Source organism: Rhodamnia argentea, chromosome 11 (genome assembly GCF_020921035.1).
Source record: "Rhodamnia argentea isolate NSW1041297 chromosome 11, ASM2092103v1, whole genome shotgun sequence".
In the NCBI taxonomy this organism is placed as follows: Eukaryota; Viridiplantae; Streptophyta; class Magnoliopsida; order Myrtales; family Myrtaceae; genus Rhodamnia; species Rhodamnia argentea.
The window spans coordinates 2,479,234-2,501,013 of record NC_063160.1 but is presented as its reverse complement, the minus strand read 5'-3'; the positions used below and the strand labels follow the sequence as shown (position 1 = coordinate 2,501,013).

The following is a 21,780-nucleotide window of genomic DNA, read 5'->3' as shown; positions in this document are numbered from 1 at the left end:
ACTCCGTCATACAAAATACAATAAAATTTATTGTAATACCCGTGAAATTAGAATATGTGAATATATTAATAGATTCTATTGTATTTTGGAAAATGTTGAAAATGGTCCTCATACCTTTTTTTTCTGATGATGATTTAGCCCTTGACCTTTTGTTTCGTTCAATATAGGCATTGTACTATTGTCCATTAGAGTCCGTTCTTGTACTCTTTGAGGTGGACACAATTTAGTCCTTCTATTAATTTGGTATTGTTAGGATGGGGTTTTGTCTAATGCAACAATTCGGCTCATTTGTCACAATTTGTGTTGATGTGTCAATTTGACTCATTAATTTGGCAATCGCTCTTCTTATTAATTTACCTCCAAATCTTTGTTCCCTTCCTCTTATCTTCCAGCAAAGTGACCCAAATTGATGTGCAAACTTCATACAACCTTTGAGATGGCGATAATGTCTTGCTCCAATATCGTACTTTTTTCACAGGCTTTTATGATGTGAGTTCCCAATAAACTTTGTCTCTCTCCCTCCCTTTAACACGAGTGATGGCTTTTATGATCGGGCCGCTATAGATGGTCAGAGCAAAGCCCCCTCTAGGATGTGCATCCAGACCTGATATGACAAGGGCAGCGAGTAATTATCGAGGCGAGAGGGTTTGAAGAAGATGCGGCTTTTAATAGATTTTTAGGTTTATCGAGGGAACAATAATATTAAAATCCACATAGAATAGGATGAGTATCGCTGGAATACAAGTCAATATCGATGAAGGCGACAGAGTTTGCACCCATCTTTAAATGATCACCACTTTGTATGGTTACTTTGAGTACCCTTTTAAGAGCTAAGCTCACGTAAATCAATCGAATCGAGACATGAGATCTAAGTTTTCGAGGTAAATTTCTGTGGAGCATATCGTAATGCTTATAGAAAGGCATATTTCGAATATAGAGGAGTGAAAGTTCCCAAAAATTAACGAGTTGATCATACCGTTCTATGAACCATACGAGCACGTCCTCTGTCACCTCCCACCGCGCTTGTGGCTCTATACCCCAGGGCCCAACCTAACTTGCTCTGACACATGGTTCTCCCTTTCTATTCCTCAATAAGTGGAATGTATCTGCTTTTGATAGAAAGCATCCCTTTATATATTCCTCCTGACCGACCTGGACGCATATTCCTTTATTTAATAAATAAAATATAAAAAGAAAGGAAATAAGAAATAACATGTTGATTATATCAAAAATGGGAGGCAACCCAAATTTTAGTTTATCATGAATAGGGATACTATTGCTGACATAATAATTTCTATAAGAAATGCAAAAAGGACAATTCAAATAGCATCCATTCAAAACACCGATATTCACAATCCATTTATGTTGATTAGACCTCCTAGTATTTCCCTCATCTATGCTTTCTGTTTCTTGGCGCAGCCATCCCTCGTGCTATACAGGTCAGTCGAGTTGATCGATTCCGGTCTTTTGAGAACGGCAGTCAAATGTTTCTTTTTCACTTATTCCAATGGTTGACTTTAAATATGCTGAGGGTGGATGGTGAATACAGTTCAGAGGTTGGAGAAGAAAAAAAAAGTTTCTGGAGGTCACCGGAATGTTCGCAGATCTCAGCTCTCCAAGCACCAATCACGATGGACATTTGGGCATTCTCAGGGACTTCCGGATGACCCTCTCCTCATGGTCCGATCGATTTCAAGATGAATGGATTCCACTTTAAAATTTAAAACCAAATCGGATAGGATCAGTTCTCAATTTATGAAATTGAAAATCAGCCCATTCTATCCTGGACCGATAGTAATATATTTAGGTTCTCTTCATTTCGCAAAAAATAAATGATTTTTAAAAAAATATTTTTTTAAAGATAATCGCTTGTATCACTTCAAATAATTAGTTAATGAAAAATATTTTTATTACCGATAAAAATTTATATCTAAACATTTTAGAGGACAATGAAAGCATTTTTCGTTCATTCATTTTTATAAGCAATAAAAGCGATCATATTTTGAAAAATATTTTGTAAATAATTCATTTTTGACGAAGCAAATGTACATTTCTCCCGCAACCCTGTTTTCAAGGTTTAGGCTGCTCCCATTTTGCTCAACGTTATTATAGGAGTCGCTTTTGCTTTATTTTCCTCTAGCTATTAAGATGTTTTAATTCGCCAAGTTATCTCTTTCCTACCCATGGATTTAGCCACAGTTCTAAATATTGACCTATTCGGGAATCTCTAGATCTATGATTATATTAAACTCCCTCAAATATTTTGCCGCTTACTACGCCATTCCTCGTCTCTAGGTGCCTAGATATCCATCGTAAACATTTTCTCGTTTGAACCTTGCCCTGCAATTTAAGGCTGTGCCATCATATGGTAATGCTAAATGGAAGGATCTTACATCGGCCATGAATGAGAGATCATAAATTGAACCGTCGAATTTGAAAATTCGGTGTTATCTTATAGCTTTGTATCAGCTAGGTACACAGATTGGAGATAAACGGGACTTTCTCCCGGCCCAATCCATGAAAATGAAACATGTGAATTAAAGCAACGGTGTGGTTAGGCTAGCAATGTTCAATAAAATAATTAATGGTCATAAATGGCATGTTCAATCTTAGGAGGAAAAGAAATTTTTTTTTTTTGGTCGAAAGGAGGAAAGGATTGACTTGCCCTATATTTCCTTTTTCCCCCACAGAGGCTGCGTCCATTTGATACTTCATTCTAAACTACTAACCAAATCCTACATATGGAATACGATTTAAGATTTTGAGTTAATAACTTAATACCACGATAGATCCAAATTGATACATTTTTGATAAATTTATCATAAACTAATTTTTTGACCATAAAAAACTCAAACCTGGTACGTGACAAATTTACTCTCCGTTAGTTTCCATTAAATTGGATTAATACCACGAAAAATCACTAACTAGTACATCTGTTACAAACGGAGGATTGAAAACTCTAAATTGGTGCACCTGTCACCTATCACGTATCTTCCGACTCAGTAATTTGATAGTAAAATTTAACGAAAACTAATAGAGGGCAAAATTTGTCACAGACGAACCAGTTTAGGATTTTTGGTGATAAAAAAGTTAGTTTTGAGTAAATTTGTCACATATGTATCATTTTGAGATTTTTTTTTTGTGGTATTTATCCTATGATTTAATTAAGGTAGAATCTTGGGGAGAAGAGATTTGAGGGTGAGGTCAAAATCGAATATACCATGTAAGATGATCGCCGCTTTTAGATAGTCATTTCTGACACGGCATTGATGAAGCATAAAATCAGCAATGAGATCGGAGCAAATTATTAATCAAGAAACCCAAAGTGGAAGATGTAAATCGCTTTGCCTTGATTTTGTGTTCTAATGCTCTATCCAAGTAATCACAGCTTTTTGTGTAAATTTCTCAGCCATGCTTTACGTACAAATGGGACAGAGTTCCACCCCGAACTGAATAGTTTAAATGCGAAAAACTGGAAGCTCATACGAAGTAAACCTGAGTTGTCCAAATAGCATCATGCAAAATCTTTAGGAGCTTGTCAGTCCTCCCCTAGCTAATAGGATGAAAGAGAATGTTACCAAAAATAAGCATTCAAACACAATATGGAGAAACAAACACCCCCCCCCAAAAAAAAAAAAAAACACAATCTCTCTATCTCGTAAAAGAATTCATAAATCTCACCACAAGATTTATGACTTGGACAATCGTCTTTTGAATGCAATTCACGGATAAGCTATACTTTGAATTCATGCCCAACTATACCTCACGCAAGGCACCCCACTGTGCACCAACTACATGACGGTCAAAACATTGATAACGGATGCATTCCGATATAACTAAGGAAGCCTTGGGGCCAACTTGTAACTCCAATCAGGGAAAGTGATTTCCTTCTTTTTGTAAACTTAGTCCAATTTGGATTTTCCTTTTTAAGTTTTTTAAGTTTCAAATTCGGATATCCATTGGATAAATGCTTGACATTCCAAATAGAAAATCTCCTATGTAACAATCGCTAATGTGAAAATCACACAAGACAAGAAATTCTCATATTTTGTATTAGAATATGTCTCGAGTTTGAACCCGTAAACAAAAATTCAAATTCACTAAAAAGATGTCTTATTTGGGTTGTCCGGCCTTTATCCAATGGACATTTGAATTTGGAAATAAAAAATTTAAAAGAAAGTTCCAAACGTGTTCAAGTTTCCTAACAAAACAAGAAAATCATTTCGTTGGATTATAAGTCGGCCGCAAGGTTTACTAAAATTTTGTTGGAGATACATAAATCCAATCATGGATTCTGGTCTTCATCTAGTTGGTGCAAAGTGACGTACCTTGCGTGTGCGATAGTGGGCCGTGAATTCAAATACCGCTTCTTCGTGAACTGCAACCAAGGGACGAGTTTTAGGCCAACAAATCTTGTAATACTGACACATGAATTTCCCTACAAGATTGAGAAATTGTTTCGAAAAGAATTATAAGTGTAATTAAAGATTGAAATTTAAGAGTGTTTAAGTGACTTGATTGTTATTGTAATCTCCGATATAATGCTTGATTAGTAGTGGAATCATATGCTGCTCTCTCGGTGGAATAAGTCACACCATTCGAACCGCGTAAATCCGTTGTCTGACTTATTTCCTTGTGCTTGTTTTCCTCGACATTCTCCTTCATCGTATCAGCTAGAAGAGGACCACCGAGCTCCTAATATTTTGCATGGCACGATTTGGACAATTGATGTCACTTTCTGTGAGCTGCTAGTGTTTTGGACATGAACTTTGCGATTCTAATTTATATGCAAGGCATTAGTGAGCAACTTACAATTGTGGTAATCACTTGAATAGAGAGGATCAGAATAAACCATTGCTGACTTTGTGCTCTTAATGCAAAAACAGTTGTGCTTTTTCTTTATTCGTTATGAGGCTTGCTTCTTTCATTTAAGATATTTTTCTAATTTAGAAAAGGTTAGCTGAATAGTCTGGAGCAGAGTAGCCTATATTAGTTATATTTTTATACAGTACAACTTGTTACATTACAATAAATTACAATAAGAATAATAGCCAATACGGTATAAAGAAATAGGATGGGCCGTAAATTTGTTGGCAATATATCACGCTGGTTCAAATCCAGCTCGGCTCAAGAATTTGCTGATCCAATGACTGCCTTACCATAGTGGAGACCCAGTTTTCACCGAGTCTCTTTCCGAGAAAGTGCCCAGATTGTTATGCCTACACAGAGGAATGGAAAAAAAAAAAATGCAACATAGGGCAAGTGAATCCCTTCCTCCTAAGATTGAAGATACCACTTATTTCATTAGCATAGGTAACCTGGCAGCACCTTAACTTTGGATCATATATTTTATTTGGCATGGATTGGGCCGGGAGAAGAAAAATGTTGAGAGAGCTTCGGTTTTATTTCAAGAAAAAAAATATAGTCATATCTTCAAGCCAAATAAGAAACCCTAGGACAAATTGACTTGCGGTTTTTATAGGTTGGACATTGCTCTAAAATAAGACAAACAATGATATTAGGAATTAACAGAAAAAATAGAGTAAATAGCTTATACATGGATGATATATAAACCATGGACTTTCATCTAGTGTTCTCTGACGTATTGACATACACAACAGCAAAAATTATATCTATGTTTTATGACGTGTTAATGTTGGGGAAATTATCCAATCAATTCTAACCCTATTGTATGGATGCTAATTCACTCTTAAATTTTTCAATTTTATCAATTTAGTCTTAACCCTTTAAACGAGATTCCAATAAAGTCGTTTCGGCCAATTTTCCCAAAAGTGACTGACGTGATAGTGTGCCATGTAGAATGGCCAGTGATGATTGGATTGCTATATAAGTGATTTTCGACGAAAATTGATCGGAATGATTACATTGAAACTTTATGCGAAGGTTTCTGATGCAATTGGCAAAATTGAAACGTGTTAGGATGCACGTGTAAGTTATGTTGGGGAAGTCTTACATCATAGAATTAAAGTGGTGTGGAACAGTTAATATATTCTAGTTAGTCCATAACTCATTGGCTTAAGCTTCTGAGTGAATGTGGGTTCAATTGAATATGGATTCGAACTTGGGCTCTCTATTGGTGATCTACTCGGGTAAAAGTATTGGGCTTTTACTGTGCGCTACCAATAAATGGTATCAGAACTAATGGTTGATTAGTGGGCTTCTAATCTATTTCGGTGCTTGGTGAATATCTCAAAGAATGAATCTGGTGACAAACACCGTTTCCTAGCGGTGGGCCGATGACAGCCTTCATGATTTGGTTTGGAAAAAGAGACCACGGGTGAGGGTGGGTGTTGACGGGGATTCAAGTTTGAGATGTTGGTCTATGTAGGTGCAAAAGGATACCTGCATTAAAAAGGAGCAAACTTAATACTGGAACTCACACATGATGGGTGGAGAGATTGTTAAGATAGACGTGTGAGTTATGTTAGAGAAGTCCCATATCGGAGAGTTAATGTGGTGTGGAGCAGTTTAATATATTTATTCTAGTTGGCTCATAACTCATTGGCTTAAGCTTTAGAGTGAAGGTGGGTCTAATTGGACACGTTAACGAGCTCGAACTTAGGCTCTCTCTCGGCAATCTTTCGGGGTGAAGGTATCAAATTTCTATTACGTGCTCTCAACAAAAAGCTTAGAACTGAATAGGCATCCATGCAATATATTTAGGACTCATTGGCTAGTCTTCGCAGTTAAAATAAATGGATAATCTTCCCAGTTAACATAAACACTACTCAAGGAAAAAGAAAATTTGTCGCTTCCAGGCTGCTCTGAGTTAGAGCCACTTGTACATGCAAAAATTTAAGCTGGTGCATGGAATTGGGCTTTTTTTTCCAATTTAGTATATTTTTTTGTACCAAAATAGGTTTAAAAAAAATTATTTATCATTTTGGGTGTGGCTATGATAGTTGCTCGGCAGTTTGAGCGCCGAGCAACTATATTTCTTTTTTTTTTTTTTTTTGTATTGTTTTAGTTGCTCGGCACTCAAACTGCCGAGCAACAGACTTTTTTTTTACAATTTTTTTATTATTTTATTTTACTCATTTTTTAATTTTTTTTCTTGTTTTCTTTTAGTCTTTTTTTATTATTCGATTTGTTTTCATTTAATCATTTTTTAATTTCTTTTTCTCGTCGCTCTGCTTGCCCGTCGCCTCGCTCGTTCATTCGCTATCTCGTGCACCACGATGACGCGCCTCGACTCTACGGCTCCGTCGCCTTGCTCATTTTTAATTTCTTTTAAAAAATGATTAAAAGAAAACAAGAAAAATAAAAAAGAGCGAGTGAGCAAACGAACGAACGAACGAGCGAACAAATGAGCGAGGAGACAGGGCCGCGGAGTCGAGGCGCTTCATCGAGCAAACGAACGAGCAAGGCGACGGGGTCGCGGAGCGATGAGAAAAAGAAATTAAAAAATGATTAAAAAAAACAAATTGGATAATAAAAAAATGATTAAAAGAGAACAAGAAAAATAAAAACGAGCGAGTGAACGAGCAAGGTGACAGGACCACGGAACCGAGGCACATCATCGAGTAAACGAACGAGCGAGGCGACGGGGCCGCGGAGCGACGAGAAAATGAAATTTTAAAAATGATTAAAAGAAAACAAATTGACTGATAAAAAAATGATTAAAAGAAAACAACAAAAAGAAGAACGAGCGAGCTAACGAACAAGCGAGCGAACGAACGAGTGAGTCGACAAGGCCACAGAGTTGAGGCGCGTCATCGTGGTGCACGAGCGAGGCAACGGGGCCGCAGAGTGACGAGAAAAAGAAATTAAAAAAATGATTGAATGAAAACAAATTGAATAATAAAAAAAAATTAAAAGAAAACTAGAAAAAGAAATTAAAAAATGATTAAAAGAAAATAAAAAAAAATTTAAAAAATGTTGCTCGGCACTCAAAGTGCCGAGCGACACCCAAAATGGTAAATAATTTGTTTTTAAACCTATTTTGGTAAAAAAAAATATTTTTTATACTAAATTGGAAAAAATCCCCATGGAATTTGCAGGGTATTTCTTGGCCTCTAGACCCACTGTAACCAAAAAAAAAAAAAAAAAAAGGAAACAAGATCAGTCATGGGTGCATTTGTTTCACCAAAAATTCAATATTTAAAAAATATTTTTCGAAAAATGATTGGTTATATCGTTTAGAAAATTTTAATCAACAAGAAATGTTTCTTAATATCGATAATAATTTATGCCTAACTATTTTTATCGACGATATTCATTTATTTTTATAAGCGATACAAGCGATTATTTTTTTGAAAACATTGTCCAATTCTTGAGTTTCCCTTGAACAACCGCACCCTAAATCTTCTATTTTTTTTACCCTTTTTGTGTTCGTTTCCTTTAACCTTTTGTACAATGAAGTTCTCTATTTAGCTCCAGACTTGACTGAAACCTTTCTAGTTTCTATGATAAAAAAAACTTGTACTACGCCATTCACATGGAACTTGTAGCATACACGTACGATTGCCCAAATGTGGATTGGTTCATATACGTGAAATTGGAATATCTTAGTTTTAGTAAGTTAATCCTTAAATTGTACCCTACTTCATGTGGATCTTTTGAAAAAAATAAAGATCAAATTCATAGCGCATATCAACAATGAACAGGGACTTGCTAACAGTTAGAAATTTTTAAATTGTTTTTTTTATGACTTGGAGAAGCTTTTCCATGTAATCAAATCCATTATTGCGATATTGAGATAATACAACGAACATCTTCCAAAGAAACAATTAACAGAGACATTTACAAGAAAATGTTAGAATTTTCAATAGTTGCTAATTCGCAACGTTAATGTCTTTTTCGAAGAGAAATCGTGGTATCAATCGAGACATGCACAAATCTTAATTGGAAGCAAAATAAGTGGAGATTGACATGAAAGTACTCTTTGCAAGTTGAATGTTTAATCTCTCCCAATTTAAAGTCCCATGTGTCATTCTTAAAGAATGGGTGAGGTGAAAAAGAAATCATTCATGGAAAATTCTTTCCTATCACTTTTTGATGTTGCGAACTTGCGATAGGGATGGAATTTCTTACTTTCTTTTGGTCGAAAAAATTTCCTAGTTAAATTTTTTTTTTCTGGTATAAAAATGGCCTAAAGCCAAGAACAAAAATTTAACGGGGCTAATCTACTATTCCTATTTTATCACTTAATAAAATATGAAATAACACTCTAGGAGGTAATGAAAAGAATCTAACGTCCAGGTGTTTCTCAATTTTGAGATTAACAAGCTGGTCGATAGGACGATTTCCTTCTCCAAAGTAATGTCGCATTGTAAGTTTCATTCAATTAAATCATCATATAACATTTAAACATCAGAGCAATAGTCGATACATAAAATGAGAAATAACCATCTTTACTATGGAAAAAAGGCAACTTTGATGTCTAGACACAATTTCAATACAATATAAAGGGTGAGTCCTAACTTAATTCTCTAACTTTTTATTTACTTCAAAGATGTTTGTTGTCATACTGTTTTTTGTAATTATTACCAAATACTTTAATCGATTTAGTTTGTACATTGTTGTTTGACCCTATTAATCTTCTAATTCATTGATTTTTCTTTTCTGGCTTAAATATACCAAAGTCTTAATTAGTATGAGTTATACTATGATTACACACACAACGTATTGAGAAGTGAATATAGACAAGATCTTAGAAAAAGCTGTAAATTTTTTGGTCAGAAAAGTTTATAAATATTTTCCTCGGTCTTCCTCAAACACGTGGATGGTTAAGGGACTTACATTAGCTTCCACGTGGCAGAGGATGAGAGGTTGGTATCTCTTCCTCCGGCTCTGGGCAGCAGCCGCAGCACTCTCTGCCACGAATTTGCATTATCACCTCGATATCTATAATTCCATGGCCAGAGAATTTTCAACTCTTCAAACAAAATCAAAATTTCGACCACAAAAAAAAAGGCAAAATCAAACAATTTTAAAATCCTTTCACATATGGTCAATTTACAAATTCTCACAAATTTGAAAGTCAACACTGAATATTTTTTAATTACTATTCTTTTTTCCCTTTAATTACTATTCCTTTTCCCCTCATCATGACACTTCCTTTAATTTCTTCTACTTAATTTACATTATGCTGCTTTTCAATCCATTCTTTCAGCTCCCCAAATATGTGCTTCGATTTCTTTAAATTTATTCTCAATTGCAACACATTTTGATTTTCCTATATTTCCTTTGCTTTAATAAATTTTTACATAGGAAAATAGGAAATCCGAAATTGAGTATCTATTATTATTCATTAGTCAAGTTTTCGAACAAAATAGTCCGACAAAATAATCTAATAGTATTTCTAATCAATCATATTCAAGTTTTCTCTCACATGAGATGTACTCGTTGCACAAATTAACCATCCACATATGTGAACACGTTCTCAGAAATTGAAAAACTAACGTAATTACTTGAATTAAGCTAGGGGTTTTCTTTTTAAGTTTTTCCCCCACTTTCATTGAAGGTATCATGGATAAGATAATAAAGTTGCAAAGATGAAACAAAATAAACCTATCTCTCCACACTCGATTTTCTATTGCATAAAAAAGAGGGAGGTAAAAAAATATAGGTTTAATACAACGAAAAACTCTAAACTGGTATATCTTTAATAAATTTATCCCAAACTATTTTTTTGATCATAAATATCTCCGAACTGTTACACATGTGACAAATTTATCCCAAACTATTATTTTGACCATAAAAAAACTCAAATATGTACACCTATGATAAATTTACTCTAAACTGGTATACTTATGACAAATTTACCCTACTTTAATTTTTCGTTAAATTTTACCATCAAATTGTTGAGTTGAATGACACGTGACAATTGACGAGTGTATTAGTTTGGGATTTTTACTCTCTATTTATCACAAATGTATCTATTTGAGATTTTTTGTGGTATTACTCTAATTTATCAAAAATTAATGAAGGGTAAATTTATCACATATATATTAATTTGATATTTTTGAAAGTCAAAAAATTTAGTTTGGAATAAAATTGTCACAAGTGTATCAATTTGGAGTAAATTCGTCACATGTGCATCGGTTTGGAGTTTTTTATGATTAAAAAAATAATTTGAAATAAATCTATTATATGTGTATCGGTTTGAAATTTTTCGTAGTATTAATCCAAAAATTATAATACCACTCACTTTCCCGTTCTGCGAAAAGAAAGCTAAAATGGAAAATTAGGGAAGAGATGAATTGAAATGAATTGAAAACAAAGAAATGAAAATAAAATTAGACAACAAGGAAATTACTCACCTGTAAAACCATATCCCACAAAAAATTTTCTGCTCTGCGGGTTGTAGAAGAGTTCTGCTCTGGTTAATGCTCTGCTTCGCTCGCAGTGTTGAGCGAGGCTCTCTCTACGATACTCACTCTCCACCCGTTTCATCTCCGTCGAAATCCCATCTCTCTCTCCGGCAATGGACCTATCCACAAAACTCCATTGCCTCGAACTCCGCTCCTCCTTTATCCGGGGTTCAACCCTTCTTGATGCTCCGAAGCCTGCTTTTCGTATCAGGCCAATCTCATCGCCGATAAGCTCCCGATTCGTCAAACCCGACACTCATTCGACCAGACCCAGGATTAATTGCAAGGTCGCCAAGAGGTTAGCCGCGGTTGCGGTGGAAACATCCGTCGCGGAGACCAATTTGAGGGAAGACATAGAGTCTCTGTTTTCCACCAATTCGGAGGACGATTCCGGGCGAAAGAACACGAAGAAACAGTCGACTACTGGCGCTTCGAGTGTTTCGTCCGGTGTTAAGCTCGAAAATGTCAGCAAGAGCTACAAGGGTGTGACGGTGTTGAAGGACGTGAGCTGGGAAGTGAAGAAGGGCGAGAAAGTGGGCTTAGTCGGCGTGAACGGTGCGGGCAAGACGACCCAGTTGAGGATTATATCGGGCCAAGAGGAGCCCGATTCGGGGAATGTGATTAAGGCGAAACCGAACATGAAAATCGCCTTCTTGAATCAAGAATTCGAGGTTTCCCTCAGTAAGACTGTGAAGGAGGAGTTCATGAGTGCTTTCAAGGAGCAAATGGAGATCGCAGAGAGGTTGGAGAAGGTTCAGAAGGCGATTGAAGGTTCTGTGGATGATTTGGAGTTAATGGGGAGGCTTTTGGATGAGTTTGATTTGTTGCAGAGGAGGGCTCAGGATGTGGATTTGGATGTAGTGGATGCTAAGATTAGTAAAATGATGCCTGAGCTTGGGTTTGCTCCCGAGGATTCGGATAGGCTTGTGGCTTCTTTTAGTAGTGGGTGGCAGATGAGGATGTCTCTAGGGAAGATTCTGCTTCAGGTACAGCAGAAGTACTTGGCTTAGATTCAGAGTTCAATCTTGTTATTGTGATGAGTTGATTGATTTGTATATTAGGATGTCATCATGTTTACCTACTATCGCTTGTCTAATTAACGGACCGCAGGTTCATGTTCATCCAATCTGAGAAATTTCGGTTTTTTTGACTAAGTCGTAACGTAATAGTCTCTGCAGTTAGTGAAGTGAATTGAAATTATCTCTATGCTGAGTGCTGGGATACAGAACTTGGGAGCTCCAGAATTGCGCTCGGTTGTGATTATCACAATTAGATTTCGATTCTACTGGACTGATACTGTTCAGCGAGAAGTCTATGGCTAGATTTGATAAGCTGGTGTCAATTGATATTCTCTGTTGTTCACACGTATTCTTCGGTTGTAAATCCCATTTGAACATATCATCTACTAGAAACTCCTGCACATGTTAGGTAAAGAGGTGCTTAAAGTCATGTGAATCGTCCTTCCTCCACTATGCTGCTTTCTCTCCCATTAACTATTGTAATTGCCCGCTTGTTTTATGCAGGAACCGGACTTATTGCTTCTGGATGAGCCTACAAACCACCTAGATGTTGACACTATCGAATGGCTTGAAGGTTATTTAAACAAGCAAGATGTGCCAATGGTCATCATATCTCATGATCGGGCTTTCCTTGATCAACTGTGTACTAAAATTGTGGAAACCGATATGGGTGTCTCCAGAACATTTGAGGGAAACTATTCTCAGTATGTCATATCAAAGGAGACATGGATTGAAGCTCAATATGCCGCATGGGAGAAGCAGCAGAAGGATATTGAGCATACAAAAGACTTAATAAGTAGGTTGGGTGCAGGAGCAAATTCTGGTCGTGCTTCTTCTGCTGAGAAGGTAAATGGGAATCTGCTTCCGTTAAGTATTCCGTAGATCTTTGAGGTTGATTTCTGTTACTGTCCTTAGATTATCATTGGTGTTTTGCACTTCATTTTACAAATAATATGGCGAGAACATGCTAGAAGATCTGGGTGGAGTTGCTTATTTGTATTTATTTCATGACAGAAACTGGGAAGACTTCAGGAAGAAGAGCTGGTAGAGAAGCCATTCCAGCGTAAACAGATGAAGATTAGATTTCCTGAGCGGGGAACAAGTGGTCGATCAGTGATCACAATTAAAAATCTTCACTTTGGCTATGGAGACAATGTGGGTTATCTTATATACTTTTGAGTTTGTACTCTCCCTGATGGTCTTAAGGCATTGTCGTGATAGTAAAATCTCTTCCATTGCAGGTGTTTTTTGATAGGGCAAATCTTGCAATTGAACGCGGAGAGAAAATTGCAATCATTGGTCCAAATGGATGTGGAAAGAGTACTTTGCTGAAACTCATTATGGGTTTGGAGAAGCCCAAAGGAGGTGAAGTCTTGCTTGGGGAGCATAATGTGCTCCCAAATTACTTTGAGCAAAATCAGGTGGGTAAATGCTGCAGTAAAAAGACTGTCTTTTCATTTGTTGTCCCTTCTCGTTCATTATAGGTATTCACTAACTTATAACTCTATTTGAAACACAGTCTCCATTTGTCTCTGAAGATTTTTTCTCTTTTCTTTTAGGCCGAAGCACTTGATTTGGAAAAGTCAGTACTTGAGACTGTTGTTGAAGCAGCAGAGGACTGGAGAATTGATGACATTAAGGGACTTCTTGGACGCTGTAATTTTAAAGCTGATATGCTTGATCGGAAGGTTTCGGCTTTGAGTGGTGGTGAGAAGGTGCGTCAAACTAAAACTATGTTCCCCCTTTCCTAAATCACTTGTAGTATGCACAAACTGGAAAAATGGCAAAACCTGTGCAACCTGTACTGAGGGATTTTACGTTCACATGGAGTTCAGCACCTAATCATTTTGACTTGTGCTGGAGTTTTACATTATAATGGGTTATGGTGAAAACTCCCAGCCACGATAGCATCATTAAAGGTTAGGACATTCAGTTAGCTGCCGGATGTAGATTGAGGATTGTACAGATAAAAGAATCGGCGAACCCATTTAATCGTTTTGACCGTCATCAAGCTTTCTCTTGGTCAAGTCAGTATTTGCAGTTTGCCCATGTCTGTTGCTAATGTAGAACTGCAATTCAATCGATGTCATGCATCTTACTATGTCCAATCTTGCGTTCAGGCCCGTCTAGCATTCTGCAAGTTCATGGTAAAACCATCAACTTTGTTAGTCTTGGATGAACCTACTAACCACTTGGATATACCTTCAAAAGAAATGCTTGAGGTTTGTCTTCCAAGCTCTTGGTTCTTTTGTGATTGAGCTTTCTTGCCTCTTATAATAATTCCTGTTCCTTTCCTTTTTCAGGAGGCAATTAGGGAATACAAAGGCACTGTAATTACGGTTTCACACGACAGATACTTTATTAAACAGATAGTCAATAGAGTAGTAGAAGTCAAAGACTCCCATTTACAGGACTATGCTGGGGATTATAATGTAAGTGCCTTTTCTCTTGTTTTTATTATCTTCAGGCAGCTTACTCCGAGATGACTACTTATCTCTGAGTAAGCTTAGTGATTGACAGAGAATGATAGAATGTTCTTAAACGAGTGTTTCTTGAAAACAAACGGCTGGACACTTTGGACATCGGTAAGGTAAATGGTAATGAACTCGATATCGTTTGGTAGTCAATTTGAGGCGTTTTGTTTTCAAACTGTTTGTATTGATGGAAGTGAGCTTTGGAAAATTAAACCATCAGAAAAGTCGTCATTCAATGCTTCCTTGAGATCTGAATGTTTGATGACCTGTACGAGTTGTCATTTTGAATTATGCCGCGATAAACCGGTTCCTAGAAAGTCCTATTTAGTACCCATTTGCCGTTGGTTGAATTGATTGCATTGCCTGATGTTTTGAACTTCGACTCTTTTTGTTTTTCAGTATTATCTGGAGAAAAACCTCGAAGCTAGGGCAAGAGAACTAGAACGAGAGACAGAGCTTGAGGAAAAGGCCCCTAAAGTAAAAGCAAAATCCAAGATGTCAAAGGTAAGGCCGGCCAAATTGGTCGCACCACGGCGCTAATCAGCTAACGGCATTTCAATCTGGAATCTTAGTCCGTGACTTTGTTTATGCGACCTTTAACAGGCAGAGAAGGCAGCACGGAAGAAGCAGAAAGTCCAGGCTTTTCAGGCAGCTAAGCAAAAATCGAAAGGAGCGAAAAACGCTAAGAGATGGAACTGAGTGAGCTCGCCGTACATTTCAGATGGCCGAACTTGGACAGGTCCTATAACGCAGAGGGCACTGCAGTTACATTTCCCCTGGGCAAGACCATGCCTGTGTATATGTATATACCGACGACAATGTGCCCTTTTAGTTCTATGATATGTAGTTCTCGATGTCAAGCAAATCACAGTTTATAATGATATGCACATTGAAATCACCCTGGTCAGCCTGGCGATATTTCATGTCAGGCGCCATGGCTTCCTCGGTCAAGTAAAATGATCACTCGTTAGCAAATTCTGTCGCGTTTTAAGAAGATGCCGCCTAGTTCTTATCTTCCAGCAGGTGATGCTTGACTAACTTGGAAGTATTCGTGGGTTTATTGTCGCAGGCACTGAATCGCATGATCACTCCCGATCTTCCCTGTTATGTCATAAAATCCTAGGATTAACATATGAATCAATCCTTATCTTTGATCGAGTCAAGTAGGAACTTCGTCAAATTACCGAGATTGTTCTAGCGAAAATGTGGCACAAATCCGACTATTGGGTATGTATTGTGACTGTTTAAAATATCCTGACTAACTAGAAACTCCCAAATTCATTCTGCTGCACTGCCACAGCAATAACAGCACCAATTCACAGTTTGCATCCAGGAGAACGCTAAATCTGTTGCAACGCAACATGCATCATCAATTCAAACTTCGTTTGGTTTAATGCTTGACGTCCGATGACAATTTTATATCGTCATTTGCCCAATCTGTATACACTGCAAAATATGGCAACTCATCTGTTCTCCCTCTCAACTGCGGTCATCTAGCACAAAGGGGCCGCTACTCGAATCTCTTTATCAGCGACAGGTCGTTCAACATCTTCTCAATCGCCTCATCATCGAGAGCACGTCCTCGGTTCTGCACATCGAAGGGTTTATTTCTGTTACCATAGAAGGGAACTAACCAAATACTTCTGAAAAGAACTGGATGATCATAAATAACATCCTTTTAACATGCCATTCAATGCTGAGCAAAAGTCCGGTCATGGTGCCTACAGGAAGGAAATATACCTTAATGGATGGTACCATAGCAATAGCTTCCTCTACAGTCTCAGGGCAAAGGTTGCCAAGAACACAAAGCTGCATTACAGAAGTTTATGAAAAACCTATAGGATGATCAGTTTAAAATACTTCTGAAAAGAACTGGATGGATCGTGATGTTACCTCGAATTCAGCCAATTGATATCTGCTAAGAATTCTTGTTGGAGGTTAAGGCTCCCAAAAAAATAAAATAAAATAAAATAAAATAAAATAAAAAATTGCTATCTTAAGCTGGTGTTACAAAAGAGTTGAAATTAGATTTAATTCCCTTAATAACAAAAAACTTCCCAAAATGCTCAATGGCATATTAAGTCACACATTGAAACAGAACTTGGAAAGGATAAAAGCTAACTCGTTAACTTTACAAGTCTAAATGCAGCGTACAAAGCCATGTGATAGACATAAAACTTGGATGAAGATTACAGCTAAGTGGCCAATATACAAGCGTGACCCACACTTTCCTTACATAAAACACAAATTACTGAACTCTGTCAGATGTTTGCATCAGAAGAGAATCTATTAGTACGTGACACTATTGAAAGTAATAAAGTTGCTCATTAGACGTGTATTTGTGCAGTTATTTAATGGGCAATAGGGGAGAGATAAACGTGCATAGAAAATAGCAGGATACTCTCTAACTTGTCTGACAGCATCAGGATTCTTATAACGGCTGAAGCGTTTAACGTATTGCAATGACTTCTCAAATACTCTGCACAAGGAGAGAATATCCATGGTCAACAATTATCTCAAGACGAGAAAGGATTTGGAAACAACATTGAGCTGAATTTGTTCCAACTAACTCCAAAGTAAACTCAATATTCGTATTATCCTCTAAAGAATCCAAGAGAGGAACTAAAAAAGAAAATTCAAAGACCTCATTCTTCGTCTCGGGGCAAATAAGGCTCAATCAAGTAAATATGCACAAAAGCATAGCATTGAAGGTTGATGTCTGACCTTGGAATATAAATACATATGGAGTTAGAGATGCAAAATCCTCTTATCCTGACCATTTCTTGGACTTCGCAGTTGTTTCACTAGATTTATTTGCATTAGTGAATATTCTAGTGCAACGGAGGCAATTGAAACTTCTGTAGATATGTGAACTCATTTGGTGCTATTATGCCCCAAGATTTTTTAAACATTTAGTTGCAAACAATGATTTGCTGACAAACTTTTCACCGATGTGATAATCCAGTAGGTAAAGAAGCTCTCTTTTTAAGATGTTGCATGTTCACCATTAGTGTAGGCTAGGCTAATGTTGAGGGGATCGATCCCCTGATAGAGTTACAGAAGTCAACCCCTGGCTGCTGAAATCTATCAAGATTTCCGAAGGAATCAACCAATAGTGGGAACTGGGAGGTTTGTTTTTCACTAGCGATTTGAAAGAATGAAGATGCAATTTTAGCTTTGGGTTTTAACTTTTAAGGTCAACTAAACAGTCAATCAATTGACACCCCTTGACTTTACCCAGAATTATTATTCCTTTTAAAAATAGAATGTTTTCCATGACCCAATCTTTTCTGTCTTTCGAAATGTTTTAAAAAAATTGGTAGTCTTTCAGTGGTATGTTTCGGTCCTCTTCCCCATTACTTAGAAAAAGTGAGCCACCGATCACACTGTTTCATTACGGCAAAAAAAATTAAATATAATAATAACACTCACTGAGAAACTTGATTCAATGGATCATCAGACATCTGTTGAAGCTGTTCATACTTATGTTCAAGTATCAAGGATACTTCGCAGTTCATTAAACACTTTGCCTTCAGAAATTCTGCACAGAAGAAAGACGGAAGGAATGATAAACGGACAACACACAATAAATTCTGGAAAATAGGCAATCCATTAGTCCTGCTAAAATTGCCAAGTTCTCTCGTTCTTGTCACTTGAGAAAGCAATCTATTACCATAGTAGTCAGAGTCCTACCAACAAAAAAATATCCATAGCTTAGTTCATCAAAACAGTAAGGCATGACCAATGAGGGATATGCTGAAGATTGCAAAAACAATTGCTCACTACAAGTCAAAGGACGAAAAATCAAGAACAAACACTGATGCTTGCTAAACTTTTCATCAGTACTGATTGGCAATTTGAAAGCTGCATCCAATCAAATAAGACAAATGGAAATTGAATCTACCAAATAAAAACTTTCATAAATAAATATCACAAAGAAAAATTTAATGAGTCACCCTAGTGCTGCTTCTTTGATTCTCTAACAATGTATGATTAAGAATGTCAAGAGAATTAACGAAGAGATTAATCTCAAGGTCACTCACCTCATACATTATTCAAATTAAAATTTTTGCTCAGGAATCACCACCTTGTACAGATGGACAAGATAATTTCTTTACAAATGCTATTGTCACCTGTAATAAATTGCTAATGCCAGCTCACAAGAAGTTGGGTTCACTTCCAAATCGTTAGAGATCTTTTCTACTCAGAATACCATCTAGATATACAATCAACATATCCATTCACATCCTTTTTAGTCCACCTACAGTTGGCATGTCTTACATCCTATTTAATCTTCCGTTCATTTATCCTAAGACACCTAAATAGTTCTGGCCAAAGTTAATAGTTCAATCAATCTCATGAGAAAGAAGTGTTAAGTCAATGCACACTTTAAGTTTCATAGAAATGATTTATTATTCTATCAGTGGAACCAGCACACATTTTATAAATTTGGTCAGAATAGAGACGGTGCATGTTACCATCACCAATTTTGAGCTCAGCAGCATTTTCATCCTCTTCCCCAGACATACTGCAAATAAAATAAAATAAAAAACCGCTCTATGACAAATGCACAAAGTATGAAAAGAAAAGGAATATAAACAGTATTATTTACTAGCGGAAACATATCAACTCTAACTGAATACTGTCAATACAATTGGCAGAAAAAAAGAATAAAGCATAGATCTCAACAATCTTTATTATCTGTCAATCCTACTAAAACCGGACAAATTACCAAATGAACTGATAAATAACCAGCTGCACGCTGTAGGATAGGGCTCAAATGTTGCTATTGAACGAAATGAAGCTCTTAGTTTAGGTTTCATTTCCTGGAAACTAACATGCAAATAATCTATACCTCTGACTTCCGAAATAATCTGAAACTCAGAGACACACACAACCAGAAAGCACACAGTACACGGACCGCTGTGACCCAAAAGAACATCTAGCAATTTACTCTGTCTTCTTTTGCCTTTTCTTTCAGATAAAACTGGCCAAGCATCGAGCACATCGCAGTGGCTGGAATATTCTGCTAAATTTGAACGGTAGAGATATACAAAGGGAAAGCCAACCAAACCACAAATGTCTGCAGTTTATCCATGTAGTTACATATTAGACTCAATCTTTTTTAACCAAACCCCATGGTAGCCCAGCCTTGTGTGAGATGCAATGTCTTTTCATAAGAGTAGAATATTTAAGTTTAGAGTTTCTCACAGTGCATGCCTCACCATATTGTGAAGCTCTCCAAAACTTAGTCACAGCTGATGAAGTACTTACTGGAGAATTTCTTAGCTACTAGCCCATTGCTTCATGGTTTTCTACCTATCTTTAGATTTGGATTGAACACCACCCGCAAAAGCTAATCTTTTCTCATAGAAAAATGTTTCATCACGGCATCGGAGGAATGACAACCTTGCCTAATGCCCATACAGCATCACTTCAGTACTCCCATATAAATACCATACTAGCAAATAGTACACAATTGTCTATCAAGCAAAGAAAGTAAAAGAAGTGACAGTCTCCAACTTAATACTAAAATCACGCACCTAGCTTTAGATGTTCTCTTTTCCGGTCTCAACAGAACATTGAGAGCCCAAAAGAGGTGAACAGACAAAGATCAAGCCATAAAGACGTTCATAAAACAATGAAGAACCTATAGAAAAGAAAGTTAAACAGGGACGACCAAATTAAATTAGGCTTCCCTGAAGCCTTCGTCTTTAGCTAGTATTACCTCTCTTCCCACATAGCCTATGAAGCAATACCACAAACACCTAACGCTCAACCAACTCTATCGTCCAATTCCACGAAATCAAATCCTATATCATGGCACCCAAAAGCCTTTATCACTGAAACTAGTGAAATTCAAGCCTAAGAAGTCCCATGCCAGATCCAGTGGACAGAAATCTTCCATGGCAAAGGCAGGCGATAATGACCCATAAGAAGAAAAAAGCATTCAATTTGGAATCAGGACTGACCTGACAAAGAGTTGATCCGCTGGGAAGACTTGACCAAAAGTTTAAGAACCAGATGCAAAGAAATTAGACAGAGACGAAGTGGCAATTCGTAAAAACGCAAAGAAGCCATGATCATCAGCGAAGGGTATAGAAGTAGGGAAAAGAGCAGACCTTAGCACTCAGAGGAAAGCACCAGCAAACCCAGAGAGAGAGAGAGAGAGAGAGACTAGAGGGGGGCCGCCATTTAACTGGGCGTCAAGCTTAACAATGGCAGGTTAATTATATATCCTTTCCCATTTGTTTATTCATGGAAAAATAAATAATTGTACCTTCAAAACGTAAAAAAAAAAAATTGTTTTTACTATGGAAAAATATCGTCGGTCCGGTTGACGACTGCCTCTGAGGCACTGTTAGCATACTAACCGAGGAATAACGCATCCATTAAAGTAGGAATTACATGTACACGGTAGAGGCTATCAATATGCACGATCGAATCGAGCCAAAATTATAGCCCGAGTTCGCCCGTCGAATGATAAAACATGCAATGAATTGGTAGGTCCTAAAGTTATAAGCTTTGCCTAGGCCCGCTCACATATTTTTTGGCCCTTATGGCTCGGCAAGGTTTGGGTGGACTCGTTGATGGGTCACTGGACTCATAATCAGGGCTAAACACGATACCGACGGTGCATTAAAAATTTCCTCAATTAATTGTTATTTTATACAAAAGAATGTGTTTTTTTGATTTGATATCATTGGAGGTTGTAAAAAAAATTGGCTTTTTTGAGATAATTACCATGAGGAGGAATTATTATCGTTGACAGCATCTTTCATCCCATGGTACAAAGCCAGCACATTGAAACTCAAGTTATGATTTGTTACTCAGTGTCCTATATCGACTTCTACCTTTTGCTTTCCGGTAATTGATTGATGATCACTTTTACTTTTGATATTGGTCATGTAAAAAGACTTTTCCGAAACAAGTTTGAGGATCGTTAACATC

At 37.0% G+C, this 21,780-nt stretch overlaps 2 protein-coding genes across 3 annotated transcripts; one reads left to right on the top strand and one right to left on the bottom strand.

Annotated features, from left to right (window-relative positions):
- Positions 1-11,303: 11,303 nt before the first annotated feature.
- On the top strand, positions 11,304-15,804 carry LOC115744105 (ABC transporter F family member 5). The gene is made up of 9 exons (XM_030679200.2): positions 11,304-12,322; positions 12,860-13,201; positions 13,370-13,510; positions 13,597-13,776; positions 13,915-14,070; positions 14,476-14,577; positions 14,659-14,787; positions 15,229-15,333; positions 15,433-15,804. Exons 1-9 carry the CDS (start codon positions 11,450-11,452, stop codon positions 15,526-15,528), a joined length of 2,124 nt encoding a protein of 707 aa, XP_030535060.1. The 5' UTR covers positions 11,304-11,449; the 3' UTR covers positions 15,529-15,804.
- A 303-nt stretch (positions 15,805-16,107) lies between these two features.
- On the bottom strand, positions 16,108-21,033 carry LOC115744122 (DNA-directed RNA polymerase II subunit 4). 2 transcript variants are annotated; one of them, XM_030679222.2, is made up of 7 exons: positions 20,952-21,033; positions 19,308-19,357; positions 18,262-18,370; positions 17,231-17,308; positions 16,723-16,756; positions 16,570-16,638; positions 16,108-16,417 (listed from the first exon to the last, which is right to left on the bottom strand). In XM_030679222.2, the coding sequence occupies exons 2-7, from the start codon at positions 19,354-19,356 to the stop codon at positions 16,340-16,342; spliced, it is 417 nt and encodes a 138-aa protein (XP_030535082.1). In that variant the 5' UTR covers position 19,357; positions 20,952-21,033; the 3' UTR covers positions 16,108-16,339. The 2 variants fall into 2 exon arrangements, with proteins under 2 accessions (XP_030535082.1, XP_048128182.1); XM_048272225.1 differs by lacking the exon at positions 19,308-19,357 and having other exon boundaries at positions 20,952-20,976.
- Positions 21,034-21,780: the final 747 nt, after the last annotated feature.